This window comes from Heptranchias perlo, chromosome 10 (assembly GCF_035084215.1).
Source record: "Heptranchias perlo isolate sHepPer1 chromosome 10, sHepPer1.hap1, whole genome shotgun sequence".
NCBI lineage: Eukaryota > Metazoa > Chordata > Chondrichthyes > Hexanchiformes > Hexanchidae > Heptranchias > Heptranchias perlo.
The window spans coordinates 48,009,274-48,031,587 of NC_090334.1; the positions used below are offsets into that span (position 1 = coordinate 48,009,274).

The following is a 22,314-nucleotide window of genomic DNA, read 5'->3' on the forward strand; positions in this document are numbered from 1 at the left end:
CAAAATAAAACTATTAGTAATCATTAAGAATTATGCAAGTGCACTGAATCAACATAATTTGACACTTTCTCGCGGAAAAGCATAATTTTAAGATCATAGTATTTTGTAAAACAAGCAGTAAAATATCATTATTTGTTGACAGTATGCTCGTAAACAAATGCATGTTGGTACATTTTTATTTCAGATGAAAATAATAACTTATTGACGCTTAGGTTACTTGCTGTTGATATCTATGGTCAACAGAAGGAAATGACATGCAAGTCATAGCTGGAAACGTAACAATCAAATTAATGTGTTGGGAGCCATAAGCACCTCTGTTGAAAATAAATATATATGCATATATATATTTTTTAAAAGCAACAACAAAGATGAAATAAGTGTAGCTGCCCGTGTCAGGCTGTGCAGAGTGCGCCAGGGTCCGAGATCAGGCTCGTGCCGCTGCTCCCTGCAGCCGCCGCCTGTATCCTGTTGCTGCCGCTCGAGGGAAACGCGCAGAAGCTGCGGGGCAGGAAATGGAGCGGGAGCCATATTTGGAGGCAGCGCGCTGTTTAATGAGAGGCGACCGGAGGAGACGCAGCTGAACACAGAGACAGAGAGAGTGTGCAGTTCGAGGCGGATAGTACAGAGGACAAGTAGAGGCAGTTCGTACCCACCCAGCGCAGAGACTGGGCAAAAAGCCGGCGCAGCTGCCCAAGAAGCGAAGTGAACTCGCCGAGAAGAGTGAGAGATGAACCCGCAGGGCCGTGCGACCGCCAGCGGGGATATTCAGAGGAAAAACCCGCAGCTGGATTTCGAGCTGATCCAGAGGGTCGGCAGCGGCACTTATGGCGATGTCTATAAGGTTTGTGTTGAACGAGTACCCACCCAAGCGGTTGTTTACGGCTAGTCCGAGGCTGGGCGAGGGGCCTTAACACCCGGTGTGTTTCCGTCAGTGAGCGTAAGGTGAATAATGCCTGTCATGAGCGAGGGGTTTCTGAACCTCACCGGTTTGGACTAGACCGGGTTTCTAAATATTGGGTGATGGATAACGTTCAAGTTATAGGAACAACAATTTTGCGAACGGCAGCTTTTTAAAAAAAAAAGTAGCCTTTGGATTGTCGAGTAAGTGAGTTTGGGTATCGTCGTGGCTGAATAAATACTGTTGGCGGACGTTAGTCGATTTTACGCTGCTTGCGCGACGAAAAGGCTAAACACATATTGAAGTATAAATAGACGCGTTTTGTAGAAAAAAACCACTCACACTCCGACACCTGGTGGGTTATAGGAAGGAGGTATGGAGTAAAATGACTAGGATGATTAAAGTTACTAGGTAGTCTTTGGGTCCATACTAACTCGTTCCCCCCCCCCCCCCCCCCCAAGAAAAACTTATTGCCTGTTGTAACCGCAATAGGTATTCCAGAAGTGTCTATTTTTGTGACGTCGCTCTACCTTTTTTTAATCAAGGGGTTCAGAGGAGAATATATTGACGCAAGTCCTCTATGTTGTGGTTGTAAGTTGCTGACAGTTAAATGGAATAGGGGAATTTTTACTGAATTTTTAAAAAAATTGCTTTTTATCATGAATTCAAGAGGTATTGAAATGTCGTTCATTCTGTACTAAGGGATTGAAATTGATGCTCTGTCAAATAAAACAGTTTCTCTATGTCTGGTCTGTACATTGTTAAAAAAAACTTGGCAGATGATTGGAATTCATTTAAATACTAAATGCTTACCAGGATAAAGCTTAGCTTTTCATATTGATGTTGAATGTGTTAATTGCTTAAACATCAATGTAGACTAGTGGGTTAAGTGGCTTCTTGTTTTGTACCTTACAGGTTAAGTTACTTAGCTCTGTTTACAGTTTTTGGATTTTATGTAAGTGGAATTGGTGACAAGGATTTGGATTTTTGTGGGGGTGAAGATGATTGCTTTGGTTTTCCCAATATTTAACTGGAGGAAATTGTGGTTCATCAAAGATTAGATGTTGGGCAGGCAGTGGAGAGGTAGTGCTAGGGTGTTGTCAGCTTACATGTAGAAACTGACCTCATGTCTGCTGATGATTTAATCAAGGGGCAACATGTAGATGAGGAAGGGATCAAGGATAGATGGCGTGCCATTGCTGAAAATGCTCTGGCTATGATTGGCTAGAAAAGAGTGAAACCAAGCAAGGGCAGTGGAGGGAGAGGCATTGGAAGAGGATGATGTTGTCGACTGTGTAAAATGCTGCAGAGAGGCTAATGCACCTTAGTCATGTAGGATGTTTATGACTTCGGTTAGAGTTGTTTTGGTGCAATGGCAGGAGTGGAAACCTGATTGAGGAGTTGCAGGATAGATGGGCACAGATTTGGGAGGCGACAACATGTTCAAGGACTGGTGAGGAAAGGGAGGTTGGAGATAGGCCTGTAGTTTGCGAGGACAGGGGTCGAGGGTGAGTAGTATGAGTTGTGCAACTGTCATAGTTGGCTATTGCTTGTGTGCCTACTGTTAGCATAAGTTATTACATAAGTCATTTTATTTAAATTCAAGTATTTTGTTCTAATAACTGACCGTTGTAAGAAATGTTCCAATATATGTTGTGTTGAGGTAGGTGTCTTGGCAGCATCCTTTAATTGTATTTTCCTAGCCTAAAGTACACATGAACATTTTATTTATGCAGTATGTTAGCATAAATAAACCAGTGGCTTTAATTTCCAGTTTGATTGTTGTTCTGTGATCATTACATTTATATTGTACTCATTTACTATATACAGAATGAGTTTTCAATATTTTTCAGGTTTAATTTCATCTTCCTTAATCCAAACTCAAGTATAATCAAATTCATTTGTACATAAAAGATGATACCTGTATGAACATTTAAAAAAAAATCTATACCACAAATAGTTTTAATTACTTAATGCCTGAATCCTGTTGACCTGGGTAACAGTCCTCTGTTAATTAGTTTACTGCACTTGTTGCCCTGGGAACTCTGATCTTGATATTATTCTGTCGAGTCCAGCAATAATAAACAATGCATTTTGTGTAATATAAACATAAGCTATAATATGCTTTTGAATACATAGCAGCCTGTTGAAAAGCTGCTGCACTAGTGTCTACCAAGTATTACATTCCTCCCTTCGCGCCCCCCCACCCCCACCCCCGTTTTCTACCCTCTTTTGCTGAAAGCATTGTGATGCTTGGTACAGTTCCCTCTGGTATTGTGTCCATGCTTCCTGTGTGAAACTAGATAGTTTGTTAGGCTGGTTGATGATGGGGGCATTGCAGCCAGCTGAGACCCTACCCTCTTCTGACATCCATACTTTCCAGCTATGCTCTGGGTAGCAACCTAGAGCAGCAACACTGCCTAGATCTCCCCAGACAAGAGGTGTTGAAGCTAAGTGTCCTGGCATTACCATAACCTGGATGAGATTAGATAATTCATCACTTACTAGGGATCAAACATGGCACCTTTCTGGCTTTTATGGTTCAGCACCATAGCTGCAGTGCACTTGTATGCTGAGCTAGTAGGCGTTTAATTTTAACTCATTTTATGATGATATTGAGCGTTAGTGCAATTTTTAATAATGTATCAATAAGTACTAACTGTGATGGGGATAATGGTGATCATTTTGTCTGATGGCAGGCAGCTGGGGTGCTAAACACTTACATCTTTTGCCTTCAAGGGGAAGGTAAGCCTTCTAGGTAGTTATGTGGATGGGGGAATAATCAATCGCCTTGCCCAAGGAAAAATAATCATTGTCTCTCCCAATTAAATTATTATAAACAGTTCACTGTTCAAGAGCAATTTGGAAAATGGTTTGATTTTTGATTTTTATCTTTTATTCCCTATCCCTTTATGTGTTGTAAAATTGTTTACAACACCAAGTTATAGTCCAGCAATTTTATTTTAAATTCACAAGCTTTCGGAGGCTACCCCCTTCCTCAGGTGAACGATGTGGAAATGAAATCCTCGAAATGAAATCGCATTTATAATTCACAGAACAATGCTTGGTGATTACAGACAGTTTTTTCAACTGCCCGTTGACAAGGCAATCAGTGTGCAGACAGACAGGTGTTACCTGCAAGGTCTCAGAATATACAAATCACCAAAAAAAACAACAAAAAAAAAGAGATAGAGAGGTAGAAACATAGAAAAGACAGCAACTGACCCGTTATATTAAAAACAGATAACATTTGTTCGCTGGTGGGGTAACGTGTAGCGTGACATGAACCCAAGATCCCGGTTGAGGCCGTCCTCATGGGTGCGGAACTTGGCTATCAATTTCTGCTCGACGATTTTGCGTTGTCGTGTGTCTCGAAGGCCGCCTTGGAGTACGCTTACCCGAAGGTCGGTGGATGAATGTCCATGACTGCTGAAGTGTTCCCCGACTGGGAGGGAACCCTCCTGTCTGGCGATTGTTGCGCGGTGTCCGTTCATCCGTTGTCGCAGCGTCTGCATGGTCTCGCCAATGTACCATGCTCTGGGGCATCCTTTCCTGCAACGTATGAGGTAGACAACGTTGGCCGAGTCACAGGAGTATGAACCATGCACCTGGTGGGTGGTGTCCTCTCGTGTGATGGTGGTATCTGTGTCGATGATCTGGCATGTCTTGCAGAGGTTACCGTGGCAGGGTTGTGTGGTGTCGTGGACGCTGTTCTCTTGAAAGCTAGGTAATTTGCTGCGAACGATGGTCTGTTTGAGGTTGGGTGGCTGTTTAAAGGCGAGTAGTGGAGGTGTGGGGATGGCCATAGCGAGGTGTTCGTCGTCATTGATGACATGTTGAAGGCTGCGGAGAACATGGCGTAGTTTCTCCGCTCCGGGGAAGTACTGGACGGCAAAGGGTACTCTGTTGGTTGCGTCCCGTGTTAGTCTCCTGAGGAGGTCTATGCGATTTTTTGCTGTGGCCCGTCGGAACTGTCGATCGATGAGTCGAGCGTCATATCCCGTTCTTACTAGGGCGTCTTTCAGCGTCTGTAGGTGTCAAAAAGTTTAACTTTCTCCAGTATTTTTAGAGTTATTTTTTTTGCTCATTTTGCAAGTAGACTAGTGTGATGTGGAGAGTGGTACAATGGAATGGTACCACGAGACTAGACAAAGTGGTTCTATTTGTGCACTCGTTCAGAGGACTTGCTGTTGAGATGCATAAGAATGATCCAGCTGTATAAATCATCGACCATGGAAAAAGAAAAGTACTTTTTCTTTTGTAAAATGTAATGCACGATAGTGAATTATCACTTAACCAATGTAATAATGTGCAGTTGCTTATCTCATATTTGAATACAGTAAATGCAATGTGTTGCCAGCTATTTTTGTTAACATTGGTCAATATCTGTTAGGTTTTCAGCAGTTATTTAGAAATAGTCATTAAATTGCACAAACAATCCATAATTTAATTCTAAACGCAAAAACTATTGTAGTCAAGGTTGTTACTGCACGACATGAGTGTACTATATCTCAGCTTATTTTTATTGTACTCTTTCTCTTCCCTGCACCCCCCCCCCCCCCCCCCAGCAATACTGGGAACCAAATAGTTTTCTGCTGGGAGGTGGAAGGAAGAACTGGCCAAAGTCGTGCATTTCTTCATACCTATTATTAGTGCCAATCTGTGCTTACAAGAGAGCAAGTAAATGGTCACTACCTCTCTTTCCCCTTCTTCCCCCACCCAGCAAAAGAAAGTGCTCTGTTGTAACATGAAACCTTTTATATAATGGCCCAAGTGAACGTTTTGAATAGTATCCGAATTGAATGAGTGACAGCTGCTGTTTTGGAAATCCTAGGTTAACTCACTTCGTTTTATAAATCCTAAGGCTCTTTCCTCAGGATTTGATGTCAGAAACAATAATGTGGCTTTCATAAATGCTGTCTTGCCAGTGTTGTACACATACCAAGAACACATAATATTTGCAAAATACAAAGACTTAATATTTCAAACATTGTTAAGATACAGGAAGTTTAAGACAAAAGCGGTGTGCATGATTAAAATCAACACACTAGAAATGGTTGGCTTATTCTGCCTGGTTTTGGTTGAGTGGGGCAGAGTTCAGTGCTCTTGTCTAAAGTGACAAATTGGTAACCATGCAAGCCACTTTGTCTCAAGCCCTCAAGGTAAGAAGGTGGCAGAGTAGATATGAAAAGGGACAGTCAGGGAGAGTAATGAAGGGTATTTGGATTGCGGGTGGGTCATCTAACAGGTTGGATGCAAGTTTGTCTCTTCATTGGAGAGAATAAAAAAAGTTGTTCCTGAGAACTGATGTCTATTATCCACCCTCCAGAGATAACCTTAAAAACATTGAGAGAGCACTTCAGGATTGGGAGTGATGTGAAGTTTTAGCTGAATGGTTAATGCATGCGTATGTTATTTTAGAGATTGTGAACAATTACAATTTGATTCATTTGTATCTAACCAGGATCAGATTTGTTCAAACTCCCAGGCACAATGTAAAATTTCAAAGCTCTTTCAATAAAGAATATATGCAACTCATTTAAGTGCCACTGGAGTATTTGACATATCTGGGTGCTCAATAAATAATGAGGATGGAGATATAATAATGAACGTAGCCGACACCACTTAGAGATGACTAAGTATAATATGTAATTACGAACATACGAAGTTACAGGGTAGGAAAAGACCATCAAGCCTGCCTCACACCATGATAGCTAAATACTTCTTCCCTCCCCTGACCTCTCGCCCTCACACCCACCCCCGCAATCATGTAATCTCTTGGGAGAGGCAAAATAGCAGAAAAAACCCACGGCCAATAAGGGAAAAAATACTCTGTAAAATTCCTATCCAATCCCCTCAGACGATCGAAAACAAGTCCGGGAGATCACATGGACCAAGACGCTTCTATATGATGCGATCTCTGCCCCAGTCAGGAACCGGCCAAGCTCCCTCTTGAAGGCAGAGAGTCAGCACCCACCACACCAGCTAGCAATATATTCCAGAGACACTCAATCCTCTAGGATAAGAAAAACCCCCTAACATCCCATCTATTCTTACTTTTCCACAGTTTAATGTCATGTCCCTTGGCCTTCCCTAACCTGTTAAACTGGAATGATCTATCTATAGGGATGCTATCCAGCCCTTTAATTATTTTATAGACCTCTATCAGGTCACCTCTACGTCTACTCTGCTCTAAAGTAGATGGACTGAAGTTCTTTAGCCTATCTGAGTAGCTGAGGTTCTTTAAGTTAGGAATCATTCTTATAGCTCTCTTCCAAAGCCACTATATCACCCATCATGTGGGGAGACCAGAACTGGGCACAGTACGCTAGATGCGGTGTGACCTGTAGAGTGTCAAAATGATGTCCTTTTGATTTATACTGAGTGGTTCTATTAATACAACCCAATACCTTATTAGCTTTAGCTACAGTTTCTCTACATTGGTCATGAATCTTTAGTGATCCGTGCATAATAACACCAAGATCTTCTTGTCGCTCAACCTCTCAGTATTGTTTCCTGCAAATGATACGTGTATTCTGTGTTGGCCCTACCAACGTGCATGACATCTAAATTAAACGCGCTTTGCCAATGTGTGGCCCACTCCCCTAGCACACCTTGCATGAAAACAAGGTGCGAACTAATGGCTCAGCGCCTGTTTCTGACTGAAATAGCCAGCTTGCTAAATAAGCTGTAAGGCGACTTTGTAATTGACAATAACGGTACTGTCAAATGGTTTACACTATTCGCCCAATTTAAACAATTACCCGATTTTTAAATGTGGGCGGTTTAAGTGGTGAGGACTGTATGTAGAATCTTACAGCACAGAAACAGACCATTTAGCCCACCATCTCTACATGAGCCATCTTACCTCACTTGTGCTAGCCTTTAATATTTTTCTCTTTCAAGCAACTATCTAACTTCCTATTAAAGAATTTATGGAATCTGTTTCCAAAATAGTTTGTGGCAGAGTTTCACATTCTAATACCTTCTGTGTAAAGAAATGTTTTTCTGATTTACTTGAATTCCTTTTGTGATTACCTTACATTTGTGCCGCCTTGTTACATTCTCACTGACCCATGGAAACAATATCCCTATTTATCTTCTAACATCATAATTTTGAAGACCTTGATAAGATCACGCTCTAACCTTCTTGGTTCTAGTGGGGAAAAAAGCCCTGTCTTTGCAATTCTAATCCCTCATCCATGGTAACATCCTAGTGAATCTGTGCATCTTTACCATATTTTTATATTCTTTAATAGGGTGTTCAAAACTGAACTCAATACTTCAGCTGTAGCCCAACTAAGGTCTTGTCCAAGTTTGACATCTTCATTGCTCTTGTATATGTATAAATACAAAGACTTTCTTACAGGCTTATCTACCAGGATCCTAGGATGTGAAGCATTGGGTCACGATGATTTAACTACCGTAAAGCACCACCTCGCTTACTGCTGGCCCCTCATTCCGCCACAAGCTTGCCTCCTTCATCTTTTACCTTGATGCTCCTCGTACTACTAATGTGCCTATAGCAAACTTTTAAAATAGTTTTTTGCTAATTTTTTCTCCTACTTCCTTTTAGGCTCATACTCTTTCTTTTCGTAGCTTTCCTGTATTTTTCTTTGCTTTTTTAGCTGCTTGTAAGCACTGAATGCTTCTTAAAGATTTCAAATTTGATGTAATCTCCCTAGACTTTCATGAAACCAAGGCCTTGTATAACATGCCTTTTCTCCTTACTGGAATATACTGTATTTGTACTTGTTTAAATATTTCTCTTTGCTGATCTACAATTCTATTTGCCAGTTTTCCTTTCATTTAATCTGTGCAAGTTCCATTTTTATCTTGCTTTAATTTGCTTCTTTCCAGTTAAGTCCTTGTTCTCGACCTTTTTTGCTTTTTCTATTCTTACACTGAATCCAATTATATTGTGGTCACTACTTCCCAGTTCCACTTTTAAGTCACATACTCGCTCTGCTTCATTTTCGAAAGCAAGGTCAAGTAGTGCTTCCTCCCTTTTTGAAGTATCGACATATTCCCTAAGCAAACAGTCCTGAGCTTATACCTCCTGTTTGTTATGGCACTGGATTAGCAATTTAGAGGTGCAAATTCAAATCCCAACATGTGAAATTAAATTCAATAAATCTGGTAATTTGTGAGCTGGCACAAAAAGTATAACTAGTTCATTAATGTCCTTCAAAGAGGGACCTGCCATTCCTACCTGGTCTGGCCGACACATGACTCTAGTCCCACGCTATGTGGTTGCCTCTTAAAGCCTCTGGGCAACGGGGATGGGAAATAAATAACTACTGTATCAGTGCTGCCCACATCCCAAGAACAAATAAAAGTATTTTTCGGATAATTGAAGTCTCCTTTATAGCTCTATTAGCAATATATGACACTCTCTAATTTGTTTACAAATTTCATCCTCCATTTCCTTTCTATTGTTTGGCAGTCTATAATATACTCTAAATAGCTTGACTGATCCTTTGCTATTCCTCAGTTCACTGCAAACAGATTTTGTTTGGACCACTTCTCTTTTTAAAATCTTTGCGCTCTGGTGCTGTGTTATTGTTTATATCACTGCTTCCTTTTTTTTCCCCTCCCTCTCTTTCTTTCTTTCTTTCTTCTCTGTCCTCCTTGAAGGTTTTAACCCAAGTATATTTAATTGCCAGTCCTGATCCAGCTGCAGTCTTGTAAATTGACATTAAAGCAATAATGAACTATTAATAAATTACTCTAGTTTCCCAATTTTGCTTCTTGCACTCTTCATTAATATGCATATGTTTAAATTTGAATTCCTTTGTTTTTACTATTTCCACACTGAAGCTTACTTTCTCTTCCAGGCAGCCAACCCTACTCTCTTATCCCAGCCCCATAATATTGAGCCAGAATTCGCTGCAACAGCAATATTGCCGACGAATATCATAAGTTAAACTGTTGTGTGCTCTGATTCCTCTAGTGAATTAATGCCAAAATTTGCTGGAGAACTGATTAGAATATGCTGCACTGAGCGTAGCGGTGAATTAGAAGTGACATGGCCAAAGAAAAATCGATTTGATGCTACTTAGGCCTGGAAGTGTTTAAAATAGATGTTTAAAGGTTGAACTGCTGGGCAGAAACAAGCACAAATTCAAATTGTAGAGAGCTGACTTACCTTGAGGACTGCTTTTTATATCTGCCCGGTTAAGTTCATTGGATGGAACATTGGATGCCCCATTTCTGTTGAGGTTGTATGAACAATACAAAAACCAGAGGCTTTTAGTCTTCAGTTGCTCAAGCAGTACACAATTCCTGTGCTATTTTTGACTTGTTACTTGGATTGTAATAAGGTGTCATCGGGCACACAACCACTTGAGGATTAATAATCTGAATTACATATATATAAAAAAAAATTGCATTCAGATGGTAGTTTAATGCTAAGGACCAGCAACCTGCTCTGCCCAGATATGTCTGATTTCTGTCACAACTGCACCACGGAATAATTTTTTAATAAGTGCCTAATGAGGGTGACAATTATTTCTTAAACAGTAAACTACAATTCCTGTGATTATACCAAACATACTGAGGCCACCAACACCATCTGCAACTGTCTAAATGTCAGTGGCGTTAATTCAGTAAACTCGATCTTGGTATTGATTTTAATGGGTTTGGAGCAATGATAATTAGCTGTACAACTGTTTTGGTGAAGGCAACAGCAAAAGTCTCAGGAAATTATGGAGTGGTGTAAATGATGGCTGATGTTACTTACACCATAATTTCCTTTTGTGCCATAAATTGGGCCCTTCTGGGCTATTAATTTAAACCCTACCCCACAGATCCAGTTGACATCTCCAAGAGGATATTGGTCCCAGGTCTCTATAGGCATGGGCTGCCTGTTGATACAGCTCCTGCACCAGAACTGGTACCAATTCCTGTGGAATCTGAGCCCTTCCCTCCTACATCACGCCTCTATGCGCACACACTTCCCTAATCTGGCTTTTCCTGTACCGGCTAGCATATGGCACTAGTTGTAATGCTGAGTTACTAAAATTTGAGGTCTGTCTTCTTAATCTACCAGAAGAACAGTTTTGTCCTTTTTAATGAGGATGAGATTGCCTTTCTTTGAATACCATGGAAGTCATCTGATTTGAAATTTCATTTGCAGCGGTATCATGTCTTAGACTAAGTTGACCGCACCTTGCTTTTACTACCTGGCTGAAGATCCAACTCTCCTGACAGAGAGAGATTGAACTGTACGTTCAGATAAATTTTATATGTATTGAGAGCATGGGTTGGAATGTATTTTTAAAGAAGGTATGCTTCTGAAGGAACCATTTTTAAAGAAGGTAAGCTTCAGTTTATAAAGTGGCCCTGAGCACTTTTCAAACTAGGCTTGACACCGCAATGTATGTATGCTGCGTGTCAGGATCAAGCAGTGTGAGGCAACCATCTTCTCCAGTCTCGTGCTGTTCCCTGATAGAGTTGGAACGTGGCCTGACTGGAGTTATACCCTCAATTTTGGCAGCTGTGAAGTGGAAACTGTGGCAGCAAAACTGCTCCTTTAGAACATTGTGGGTCCATTGTTGACACCCACAAAGTACAACCTATCCAAGGTTCAGATTTCCTTTTGCAATTAGGACTTTGGAGGGCAGTTTACAAAAAATATGACTCTAATTTTGCTTTACCTCCTGTAATCTATTACCTGAAGCTCAGAGATAAAGCAATAGTTAAAATCAGCACCAGTAACTGTTGTTCACTGGTGTACATAATAAATGTAGAGTTGAGATCAGGGCTTCAATGGAGATGACGTGTTTAAAGGCCTTATATAAGTGATAAATGATCAGTGGTTATATAAGTGGTAAATTGATGTTGGGAGTGTTTCCCTGATGATCAAATGAGCCAGATTTGTATTTTTTCAGTTAAGATTTCAAAAAGCAAAGAAAGCACTAGAGCATAAATTTAATTTTTGCTAACCAAGGCTGCATTTACACCACAACTGTAGTGTTGGTGTGAGGAAGTTTCTCTTTGCACAGATGCTGTAGTTATGTGTAAGTACAGCCTGAATCCAGTGCCAGTGCCAGAGCCTGACTTGACAGTGGAACAAAGCAAAGTGAGATACGTTAGGCGAGGTCATTTTGCCGAGCTTCATTTTGGACTTGGTTTGGGCCAACATCTCTGATTTACAATCCAAGTCTTGGTCATTGCTAAGTCGTATTGGCTTTGCACGAATGCTAAATGTGCAAACTTTATTTTGTGTCTGACAACATTAAGTTATCGGTGTTCTGTTTTACTTTTAGTACAGTTATGGATTAGGTTATTGCAGTAGTATTGATTTGCATAGCAAGTTGTTACTTATTTGTATAGATTTGCTTTGAAAAAGTTATAGTTCTGGGAATTTTTTTTTCATTCATGGGATGTGGGCTTTGCTGGCAATGCTAGCATTTATTGCCCATCCCTAATTGCCCTTGAGAAGGTGGTGGTGAGCCACCTTCTTGAACCGCTGCAGTCCGTGTGGTGAAGGTACTCCCACAGTGCTGTTAGGTAGGGAGTTCCAGGATTTTGACCCAGCGACGATGAAGGAACGGCGATATATTTCCAAGTCAGGATGGTGTGTGATTTGGAGTGCACCGTGGCAGGTGGTGTTGTTCCCATGCGCTTGCTGCCCTGTCCTTTTAGGTGGCAGAGGTCGTGGATTTGGGAGGTGCTGTCGAAGAAGCCTTGGCGAGTTGCTGCAGTGCATCCTGTGGATGGTACACACTGCAGCCATGGTGTTGTGGAGGGCATGAATGTTTAAGGTGGTGGATGGGATGCAAATCAAGCAGGCTGCTTTGTCCTGGATGGTGTCGAGCTTCTTGAGTGTTGTTGGAGCTGCACTCATCCAGGCAAGTGGAGAGTATTCCATCACACTCCTGACTTGTGCCTTGTAGATGGTGGAAAGGCTTTGGGGAGTCAGGAGGTAAGTTGCTTGCAGCAGGATACCCAGCCTCTGACCTGCTCTTGTAGCCACAGTATTTACGTGGCTGGTCCAGTTAAGTTTCTGGTCAATGGTGACCCCCAGGATGTTGATGATAGGTGATTTGACGATGGTAATGCTGTTGAATGTCAAGGGGAGGTGGTTAGACTCTTCCTTGTTGGAGATGGTCATTGCCTGGCACTTGTGTGGTGCGAATGTTACATGCCACTTATGAGCCCAAGCCTGGATGTTGTCCAGGTCCTGCTGCATGTGGGCATGGACTGCTTCATTATCTGAGGAATTGCGAAATCGATCCACTTATGTAGCAGGTGGACTCCGCAGCACTGAAATAACAGAAAAACAACTGTGTGGAAGTCTGCATCTACGCAGTTATTTTTAGAAACCATACCTTTCTGTATAACTCAGAGAATTAAAAAAAATTGCATCACTGACCTGTACGGACTGGTTGAGCTACTTGGAAATCCACATTTTGCCAGCATGCATCAATTCTTCTGGAAGGAGAGGGCTATGATCCATGTCTGCCCATACAAGGCAGTGATGCATTGCTTTGTTTATTGTTCTGTATGAACCTTTCCTATGTGTTGGTAAAGATATGGCAGTCAACTATCACACATCACAACTTTAAAAAAAACACTGCTAACATCTGTGACAACAGTACTGTCTCACTTTCTTTCTATTGCTCTTAATTGAGTTACCATTGGTAGCAGTAGTATGAAGCAGATGGGGCAGTGTACAAGTGTGTTGTATCAGATTTCCAGGCAGTGGGTTTGCTTCTGTGATTTTCCAACAATTCCTGAACTCATTTGGGCTGGTTAAGTGAGAGGAATGGAGACATGGTGCAGGCGAAGTGGTCATCTGGAGAATAGTGAAACGTTGCTCTGGGACACACTTTCAACCCTCCCAGCTAACGTTTACTGTGTGCCATAGGCAGAAGTCTGAAACAGGTTGCCTGGTCAAATTTTTTTGGAGAATGGTGTATGATTAGAGATCTTTTACAACCAGTTTTTAACAATCTGGATTTTTTTTTTGGGGTGTTGAATCAGTAAAAATGGAGTTCCTCCCTAATTAGAGAGATCAAACAATCTTCCCTATTGATTTTTGGTATGAAAACAGGTCTAGACATGTGCATGTTCATATCATGGTTGCAATTCAAGCACATTATGTGTTGTACATGCCTTGCAGCAGTTATTGTTGTGATGTGCTTGCATCTCTGGATGTGATTTTTCAACAGAAAGAAATGCAGGCTGTGCACTTTCCTTTGTTTTTAAGAGGACCTTGATTGTTAGGCACTCTGAAGACTATATTCAAATGTCAGTTTTTTCACTTTATGCAGCAAGGACAGCAGTGCACTGGCCAGTTACCATACTCATTGATCCCATACCCCCTGATAGTCCCTTGGAGACTGGGGTCATCAATCAAAGGCTGTCGTGGATCACACACCAAAGCATTATTTATTAAAAATAAGGTCACAAATGTTTGCTGTACATAATCTCCCAATGATTATCCCACCATAATGTGACCAGTAAATGGCTGGAGCCACAACAAAAAGACAGCTTCTTCAATTTTACTTTTTAATATATTAAAACAATCTAGTGGTTAAATGAGAGTCTGATGGTGAGCCTCATAAAAGTGATGACCTGTTTAAATAATTGAGGCTTGTCATTTAGCTTGAATATCAGTTTATATTTCTTAAGTCCACTGCTTGGTTTCTTGAGATTTAGTAATGTTCAAAATAAAAATGAATTTTTGCTGATTTCTCAAGGCAGATACTTGGGTTTTTTGAAATTGAGAAGAGGAAACTGACTTTAAAGGTCTGTATTTATGATGTGAGAACTTACAAAATAGCTATTTTCGTTAAAGTAGATATGGAGGAGAAAATCTCTCGATGGGTGCTACGGTATGAGGTATATTTCTGTAACATGTTACCAATAAAATGGATAGTGTTTGGATAATTTGCAGTTCACTGCATGCAGCTGAGTACGTTAGATATCCTAAACTTGAGTGCCTTTTTTGCGTCATCTGAATACCATGAATTATTTGCTACATTCAAATCATCTGCAGTTTCCTTCTTTCATAACTTAGTGAAATTTTATTCCCAAACTGTTTTCCAAGCCTTTGTGGCAATTACTTTCTTTTGAAATGACAGTTTTCCAGTGTAGGATCAGGTGATTTACTGGAGCTGTAATATTACCAGTTCTTGTTTTACTTTATTCCACATTAATTTTTCAATTTGATTCATTTGTGAAATTTAAAGTGAATTGTATGGAAAGATGTTTTAGTTCCTCTGAAGTATGGTTTGGTGACTTCACTAACATCAGGATCATTCAAGATATGTGAAAATTAAGCAATACTACTGTTAACTTTTTATGGCTAGCAGCTTTATATGGTATTCTGGAGTTCAAAAACTCAGTTCTGTTGGGAACCATTTGCCAATAAAATAAAACATTATCTGTAATAAATTTCAGACGTTCTTCAACTGATTTGGAAATATTACTTCTACATTGACATTTACGAGTTAAAGATCTGCACACTTTTTTAAGTTGAAGACTCCTGGTGCTGGGTGAGAGCCAGTCCACTCTTAACTTTAAGTTGCATTAGTATAGGAAACTTGCTTCCCTATATTGAGAAGTTATACGCCATGCAATAACATATATTGTATGCATAGCCCTTATTTTGAACCAAGGTTATGCATTAAAAAAACGTGTATTTATATAACACTTAATCACATCAAAAGTTTTTCTATGCTTCCCATACAATACACCAGTGCAGCAAATGTTACATAGGTAAATGTGACAGCCAGGACCCACAAATAGCAATGAGCTGAACAAGTTAATCCTTTTTGATTGAGGCCAGAATGTTAGATTTTACACTGGGAGAATTCTTAGCTCTTTTATGAATGATGCCATGGGATCATTAACCTGAATGACTTGAACAGGCAGACAGGGCTTCAATTTTTCCCAAAAGGAAGCTTTCCAAAAACACTATACTTTCTTAATCTAGGCCGACTCTCTAGTGGACATTATGTGCTCAAGTCTGGACTTGGGGCTGAAATCCACCACCTTCTGACCCCGGGATGAGAGTGCTATCAATTAAGCCAAGCTGACATTTTTAGGAGGTCCTCATTAGTTTTAAATAGTCAATCTAGCTAGTTGAAGTATGCAGGCTAATTTTGTTGTTGTATGCAAGGTAGCAACAGTACTAAACCAAAAGATGTAACACCTGCCATGCGCACACCTGGCAAAAATTGCATGTCATTTATAATCTGAATCATTAACTTCCAGGGCTATTAAAAATTGTAAATATTGTTGAGCCATAGGTGTCTCCGTTTTATATTTAGGTGATCTTAAACACACCCAACTTTTTTGTGTGTTGTTTTTATTGAAGAACAAGTCGGCCGACATTGGAACTTGTTGTACTGTGACTACAAGAGCAGGTCAGAGGCTAGGTATTCTGCGGCAAGTGACTCACCTCCTGACTCCCCAAAGCCTTTCCACCATCTACAAGGCACAAGTCAGGAGTGTGATGGAATACTCTCCACTTGCCTGGATGAGTGCAGCTCCAACAACACTCAAGAAGCTCGACACCATCCAAGACAAAGCAGCCTGCTTGATTGGCATCCCATCCACCACCTTAAACATTCATGCCCTTCACTGGCGCACCGTGGCTGCAGTGTGTACCATCCACAGGATGCACTGCAGCAACACGCCAAGGCTTCTTCGACAGCACTTCCCAAACCCGTGACCTCTACCACCTAGAAGGACAAGGGCAGCAAGCGCATGGGAACAACACCACCTGCACGTTCCCCTCCAAGTCACACCATCCCGACTTGGAAATATATCGCCGTTCCTTCATCGTCGCTGGGTCAAAATCCTGGAACTCCCTACCTAACAGCACTGTGGGAGAACCTTTACCACACGGACTGCAGCGGTTCAAGAAGGCAGCTCATCAACACCTTCTCAAGGGCATTTAGGGATGGGTAATAAATGCTGGCCTTGCCAGCGACGCCCACATCCCATGAACGAATTTTTAAAAAAACATGCCCCGGCTGAGGTCATGATAATGACCAAAACTTCACTGAGAATTTTGGTACTATGGCATTAAATTTGTCAACAATGTATAGACTAGGTTTTGAATTCCCATTGTTTTACATGTGGTTGCTTCAGCCGTATCAAGGCAGTGTTTCTCCTGTTGGTAATTTTACTGGAAGCTAGTGAGTTGCAAACACCTCAGGTGTCACATCTTTTGTATATGCAAATATATCTATGGCTCAAATTTTGCATTCATAAAGCAGCAGCAAATTGCAGTTGAACTGGATATGATGCAAATATAAGTGACAAAATTCTTGTACCAATAGAATCTTATAGCACAGGAGGAGGCCGTTCGGTCTGTCGTTCCTGTGCCAGCTCTTTGATAGACCTGTCCAATTTAGTCCCATAACCCTGCAAGTTGGTCCTCTTCTTCAAGTACATGTCCAATTGCCTTTTGAAAGTTCCTATGGAATCTGCTTCCACCACCCTTTCAGATAGTGTGTTCCAAATGTTAATAACCCTCTGTGGGGAAAAGAAATTCTCCTAATTTCCCCATTTTTTTGGTTATCTATTTGGTTAGAGTTAAGAAATAATAGAGATGCCATTACACTACTGGGTATATTCTATAGACCACCAACTAGTGGGAAGAAGATAGAGGAGCAAATTTGCAGGGAAATTAGAGAGGTGCAAAAGCCATTGAGTAGTGATAACTGGGGACTTCAACTATCCTAGTATAGAACTGGAATAGTAATATAAGGGGCAAAGAGGGGGAGGAATTTTTGAAGTGTGTTCAGGAGAGCTTTCTTGATGTTTCCGGCCCAACGAGGAAGGAGGCATTTTTGGACTTGGTTCTGGGGAATGAGGCGGGCCAAGTGGAGCAAGTGTCAGTGGGGGAAGATTTAGGAAACAGTGATCATAGTATCATAAGGTTTAGAATAGCTATGGAAAAGGACGTGGACCACTATAAAGTAAAAATCCTCAATTGGAGGAGGGCCAATTTCATTGGGATGAGAACTGATCTGGCCTGGGTAAATTGGAATCAAAGATTGGCCGGCAAAACTGTAATTTAACAATGGGCAGCCTTAGAGGAGATGGTTTAGGCACAGTCTAGGTACATTCCTACGAGGGAGAAAGGTAGGGCAATTAAAGCCAGAGCTCCCTGGATAACAAAAGAGATAGAAAGTAAGATGAAGCAGAAAAAAAGGGGCATATGACAGATGTCGGGTTGATAACACATGTGAGAACCAGGCTGAATATAGAAAGTTCAGAGGGGAAGTGAAAAAGGAAATGAGGGGCAAAGAGAGAGTATGAGAATAGACTGGTGGCAAATATAAAAGGGAATCCAAAAGTCTTCTATAGGCATGTAAACAGGTAGTAAGAGGAGGGGTTGGGCCGATCAGGGACCAAAAAGGAGATCTACTCATGGAGGCAGAAGGCATAGCTGAGGTACCAAATGAGTACTTTGCATCTGTCTTTACCAAGGAATAAGATGCTTCCAGAGTCTCAGTAAAGGAAGACGTAGTTGAGATACTGGATGGGCTAATAATTGATAGAGGAGGTACTAGAAAGACTAGCTGTACTTAAAGTAGATGAGTCACCCGGTCCAGACTGGATGCATCCTAGGTTGCTGAGGGAAGTAAGAGTGGAAATTGCAGCGGTACTGGCCATAATCTTCCAAATATTTTTGATACGGGGGGTTGGTGCCAGAAGCCTGGAGAATTGCAAATGTTATATCCTTGTTCAAGAAAGGGTGTAAGGATAAACCCAGCAACTACAGGCGCGTCAGTTTAATCTCGGTGGTGGGGAAACTTTTAGAAACGATAATCCGGGACAGAATTAGCAGTCACTTGTCCAAGTGTGGATTGATTAGGGAAAGCCAGCACGGATTTGTTAAAGGCAAATCGTGTTTAACAAACTTGATAACGTTTTTTGATGAGGTAACAGAGAAGATCGGTGAGGGCAATGCAGTTGAAGTGGTGTATATGGACTTTCAAAAGGCGTTTGATAAAGTGCCGTGTAATAGGCTTGTCATCAAGATTGAAGCCCATGGAATAAAGGGGACAGTAGCAGCATGGATATAAAATTGGCTAAGTAACAGGAAGCAGAGAGTCGTAGTGAATGGTGGTTTTTCGGATTGGAGGTAGGGGTACAGTGGCCCCCAGGGGTCGGTGCTAGGACCACTGCTTTTCTTGATCTATATTAATGACTTGGACTTGGGTGTACAGAGCACGATTTCCAACTTTGTAGATGACACAAAACTTGGAGGATAGTGATAGACTTGAAGAGGATATAGATAGGCTGGCGGATATGTGGCAGACAAAATTTAACGCAGAAAAATGCGAAGTGATACATTTCTGTAGGAGGAACGAGGAGTGGCAATATAAACTAGAGGGCACAATTCTAAAAGGAGTACAGGAACACAGAGATCTGGGTGTATATGTGCACAAATCGTTGAAGGTGGCGGGGCAGGTTGAGTAAGTGGTTTTAAAAAAGCATACGGGATCATGGGCTTTATAAATAGAGGCATAGAATACAAAAGTAAGGAAGTCATGATGAACCTTGAAAAACAATGGTTTGACCACAACTGGAGTATTGTGTCCAGTTCTGGGCACCGCACTTTAGGAAAAATGTGAATGCCTTCGAGAGGGTGCAGAAAAGATTTACTAGAATGATTCCAGGGATGAGGGGTTTTAGTTACGTGGATAGACTGGAGAAGCTAGGATTGTTCTCCTTGGAACAGAGAAGGTTGAGAGAAGATTTGATAGAGGTATTTAAAATCATGTAGGGTCTAGACAGAGTAGATAGAGCGAAACTGTTCGTATTGGCAAAAGGGTCGAGAACCAGAGGGCATAGATTTAAGGTGATTGGCAAAAGAACCAAACATGACATGAGGAAAAACTTTGCGCAGCAAGTGGTTAGGATCTGGAATGCACTGCCAGGAGTGGGTGGTGGAGGCAGATTCCATCGTGGCTTTCAAAAGGGAACTTGAAAGGAAAAAAATTTGCAGGGCTACGGGGATAGGGCGAGGGAGTGGGACTAGCTGGATTGCTCTTGCATTGAGCTGGCACGGACTCAATGGGCCGAATGGCCTCCTTCTCTGCTGTAACCTTTCTATGATTTTAAATTTGTGGCCTCTGGTTACCAACCTAGTTGCCAGTGGAAACAGTTTCTCCCTATTTGCTCTACTCAAACCCCTCATTATTTTGAATACCTCTGAGGTCTCCGCTTAACCTTCTCTGCTCCAAGGAGAACAATCCCAGATTCTCGCCAAAAAAACTGAAGTCCCTCATCCCTGATATCATGCTGGTAAACCTCCTCTGTACCCTCTCCAAGGCCATGACGTCCTTCCTAAAGTGTGGTGCCCAGAATTGTACACAATACTCCATGTGAGGCCTAACTAGTGATTTGTAAAGGTTTAGTATGACTTCCTTGTTTTTGTATTCATTGCCCCTTTTTACAAAGCCAAATATCCCATACGTTTTCTTAACCGCCTTATCAACTTGCCCTGCCACTTTCAAAGATTTGTGAATATGCACCCCTAGGTTCTTCTGCTCTTGCACCCCCTTCAAAATAGCACCATTTAGATTATACTGCTTCTTCATGTTGTTCCTCCCAAAGTGCATCACTTCAAACTTATCCACACTAAATTGCATCTGCCATGTGTCTGCCCATTTCACCATTCTGTCAATGCCCTCTTGAAGTCTGCTACTATCTTCATCACTATTTACTACATTGCCAAGTTTTGTATCATCCGCAAACTTCGAAATTATACTCCCTATTCCCAAGTCCAGGTCATTTATTTATATATAACAAGAAAAGTAATGGTCCTAATACTGACTTCTGGGGGACCCCACTGCATACTTCTCTCCAGTCAGAAAAACATCCGTTCACCACTACTCTCTGCCTCCGATCACTTAGCCAATTACGTACCCAAGTTAACACCCTCCCTTTAATGCCATGTGCTTCCATTTTCCAAATGAGCCTGTTATGTGGTACTTTATCAAATGCCTCTTGAAAGTCCATATATTAACAAATCTGTGCTGGCTGTCCCTTGTTAACCCATGCTTCTCCAAGTGAGAATTAATTTTGTCCTTGACAATGGTCTCTAGTAGTTTTCCCACCACTGATGTTAGACTGATTGGCCTGTTGTTACCAGGTTTATCCCTCTCCCCTTTTTTGAATAGGGGTGTAACATTTGCAGTCCTCTGGCACCACTCCCATATCCAAGGAGGATTGAGAGATTGTGGTCAGAGCTTTTGCTATCACCACTCTTGCTTCCCTCAGTAACCTAGGATGCATTCCAGCTGGACTGGGTGTAAGCATGTAAGTACTTGCATTTGAATTTCAAGCATATTATTTTATTGCAGTGAAGCAAAACTGAACACATTCAGGGGTATACTAGTGTTTGCTATTAAAAGTTTAGAAAGAAAGAGGTTATGTTATATAGCAGATTATCACGTTTTCAGAATATTCCAAAGTGTTTTACAACCAGTTTTTAGAAGTGCAAATGAGATGAATGACAAGATAATCTGTTTTTGGTCATGTTGGTTGAGGGAAGATTACTGTCCAGAATAACTCCCTGCTTCTCTTTGAAAAGTGCCACGGAGTCCTCTATATCCACCTGAGCAGGTACACAGCTTAACATCTCATCCAAAGGATGGCAACTATGGCAGTGCAGGACTTCTTATATTCAAGTGTTTGCCTAGCTTATGTGCTCAAGTTTTGGAGTGGAGATTAAATCCACAAAGTTCTGATTGAGTTGATGCAGTGAGCCAAAAATGACACTAGGGCTAATTACACACACAAAATAATCAATGCTATTAGACCAGTTAAAGAATGACCAGTGAAAAGTAATATTGTACTGCCAAAAAGATCAATTTTATATGATTTGGGGGACCTTAAAATTTGCTTTTAAGTGATTTGTCTGAGAATTGTCAAATATGTAAATTTTATTCATTTCTTCAACTCCTTATGTGGGAGAAAATGACTTCTTATTTATGGGGGGTGAGGGTGAGGGGAGATCCCAAGAACATTGTTGTTTGAAGAGCTTTATCCTGATGACATGAACTGTTCTTCCTCATCCCTAGATATAAGTGTGTGAGTTGCATCATTGGCTCCTTTTCCTTGTATTTAGTGTGTTGTTGTCTAAGACCTTACTAGTACTAATTTTGTTGTAGTCAAGTAACTTCTAAGGTTACAGTCTGCATCTACATTCTGTACATACACCAGCATGACTTTTTTTTGCTGTTTTATCATTAGTCTCTGCTTAGAGGAGCCCAAATTATGTCTGGCTTGAATTCAATGGTGAATCAGGAAATGCAAATAGTGCATCTCCATTTGTTAGGCTGCTTTTGGCAAAAATGTTTTCAACTAAGTAATCATAATCATATAAATTTCTGCACAGAAAGGGGGCTTTCATCTGTAGGATACTTTCTAGTCTG

The 22,314-nt window shown here is 41.1% G+C and overlaps 1 protein-coding gene across 2 annotated transcripts in view; it reads left to right on the forward strand.

Moving 5' to 3' along the window:
- The first annotated feature begins 472 nt into the window (after nt 1–472).
- The window catches only part of map4k5 (mitogen-activated protein kinase kinase kinase kinase 5), a 169,578-nt gene continuing 147,736 nt past the window's right edge, over nt 473–22,314 (forward strand). For both annotated transcript variants that reach the window (XM_067991644.1, XM_067991643.1), the window contains exon 1: nt 473–841. In XM_067991644.1, the coding sequence (XP_067847745.1) occupies nt 728–841 (114 nt within the window). In that variant the 5' untranslated portion in view covers nt 473–727. The remainder of the gene's footprint in view (nt 842–22,314) is intronic.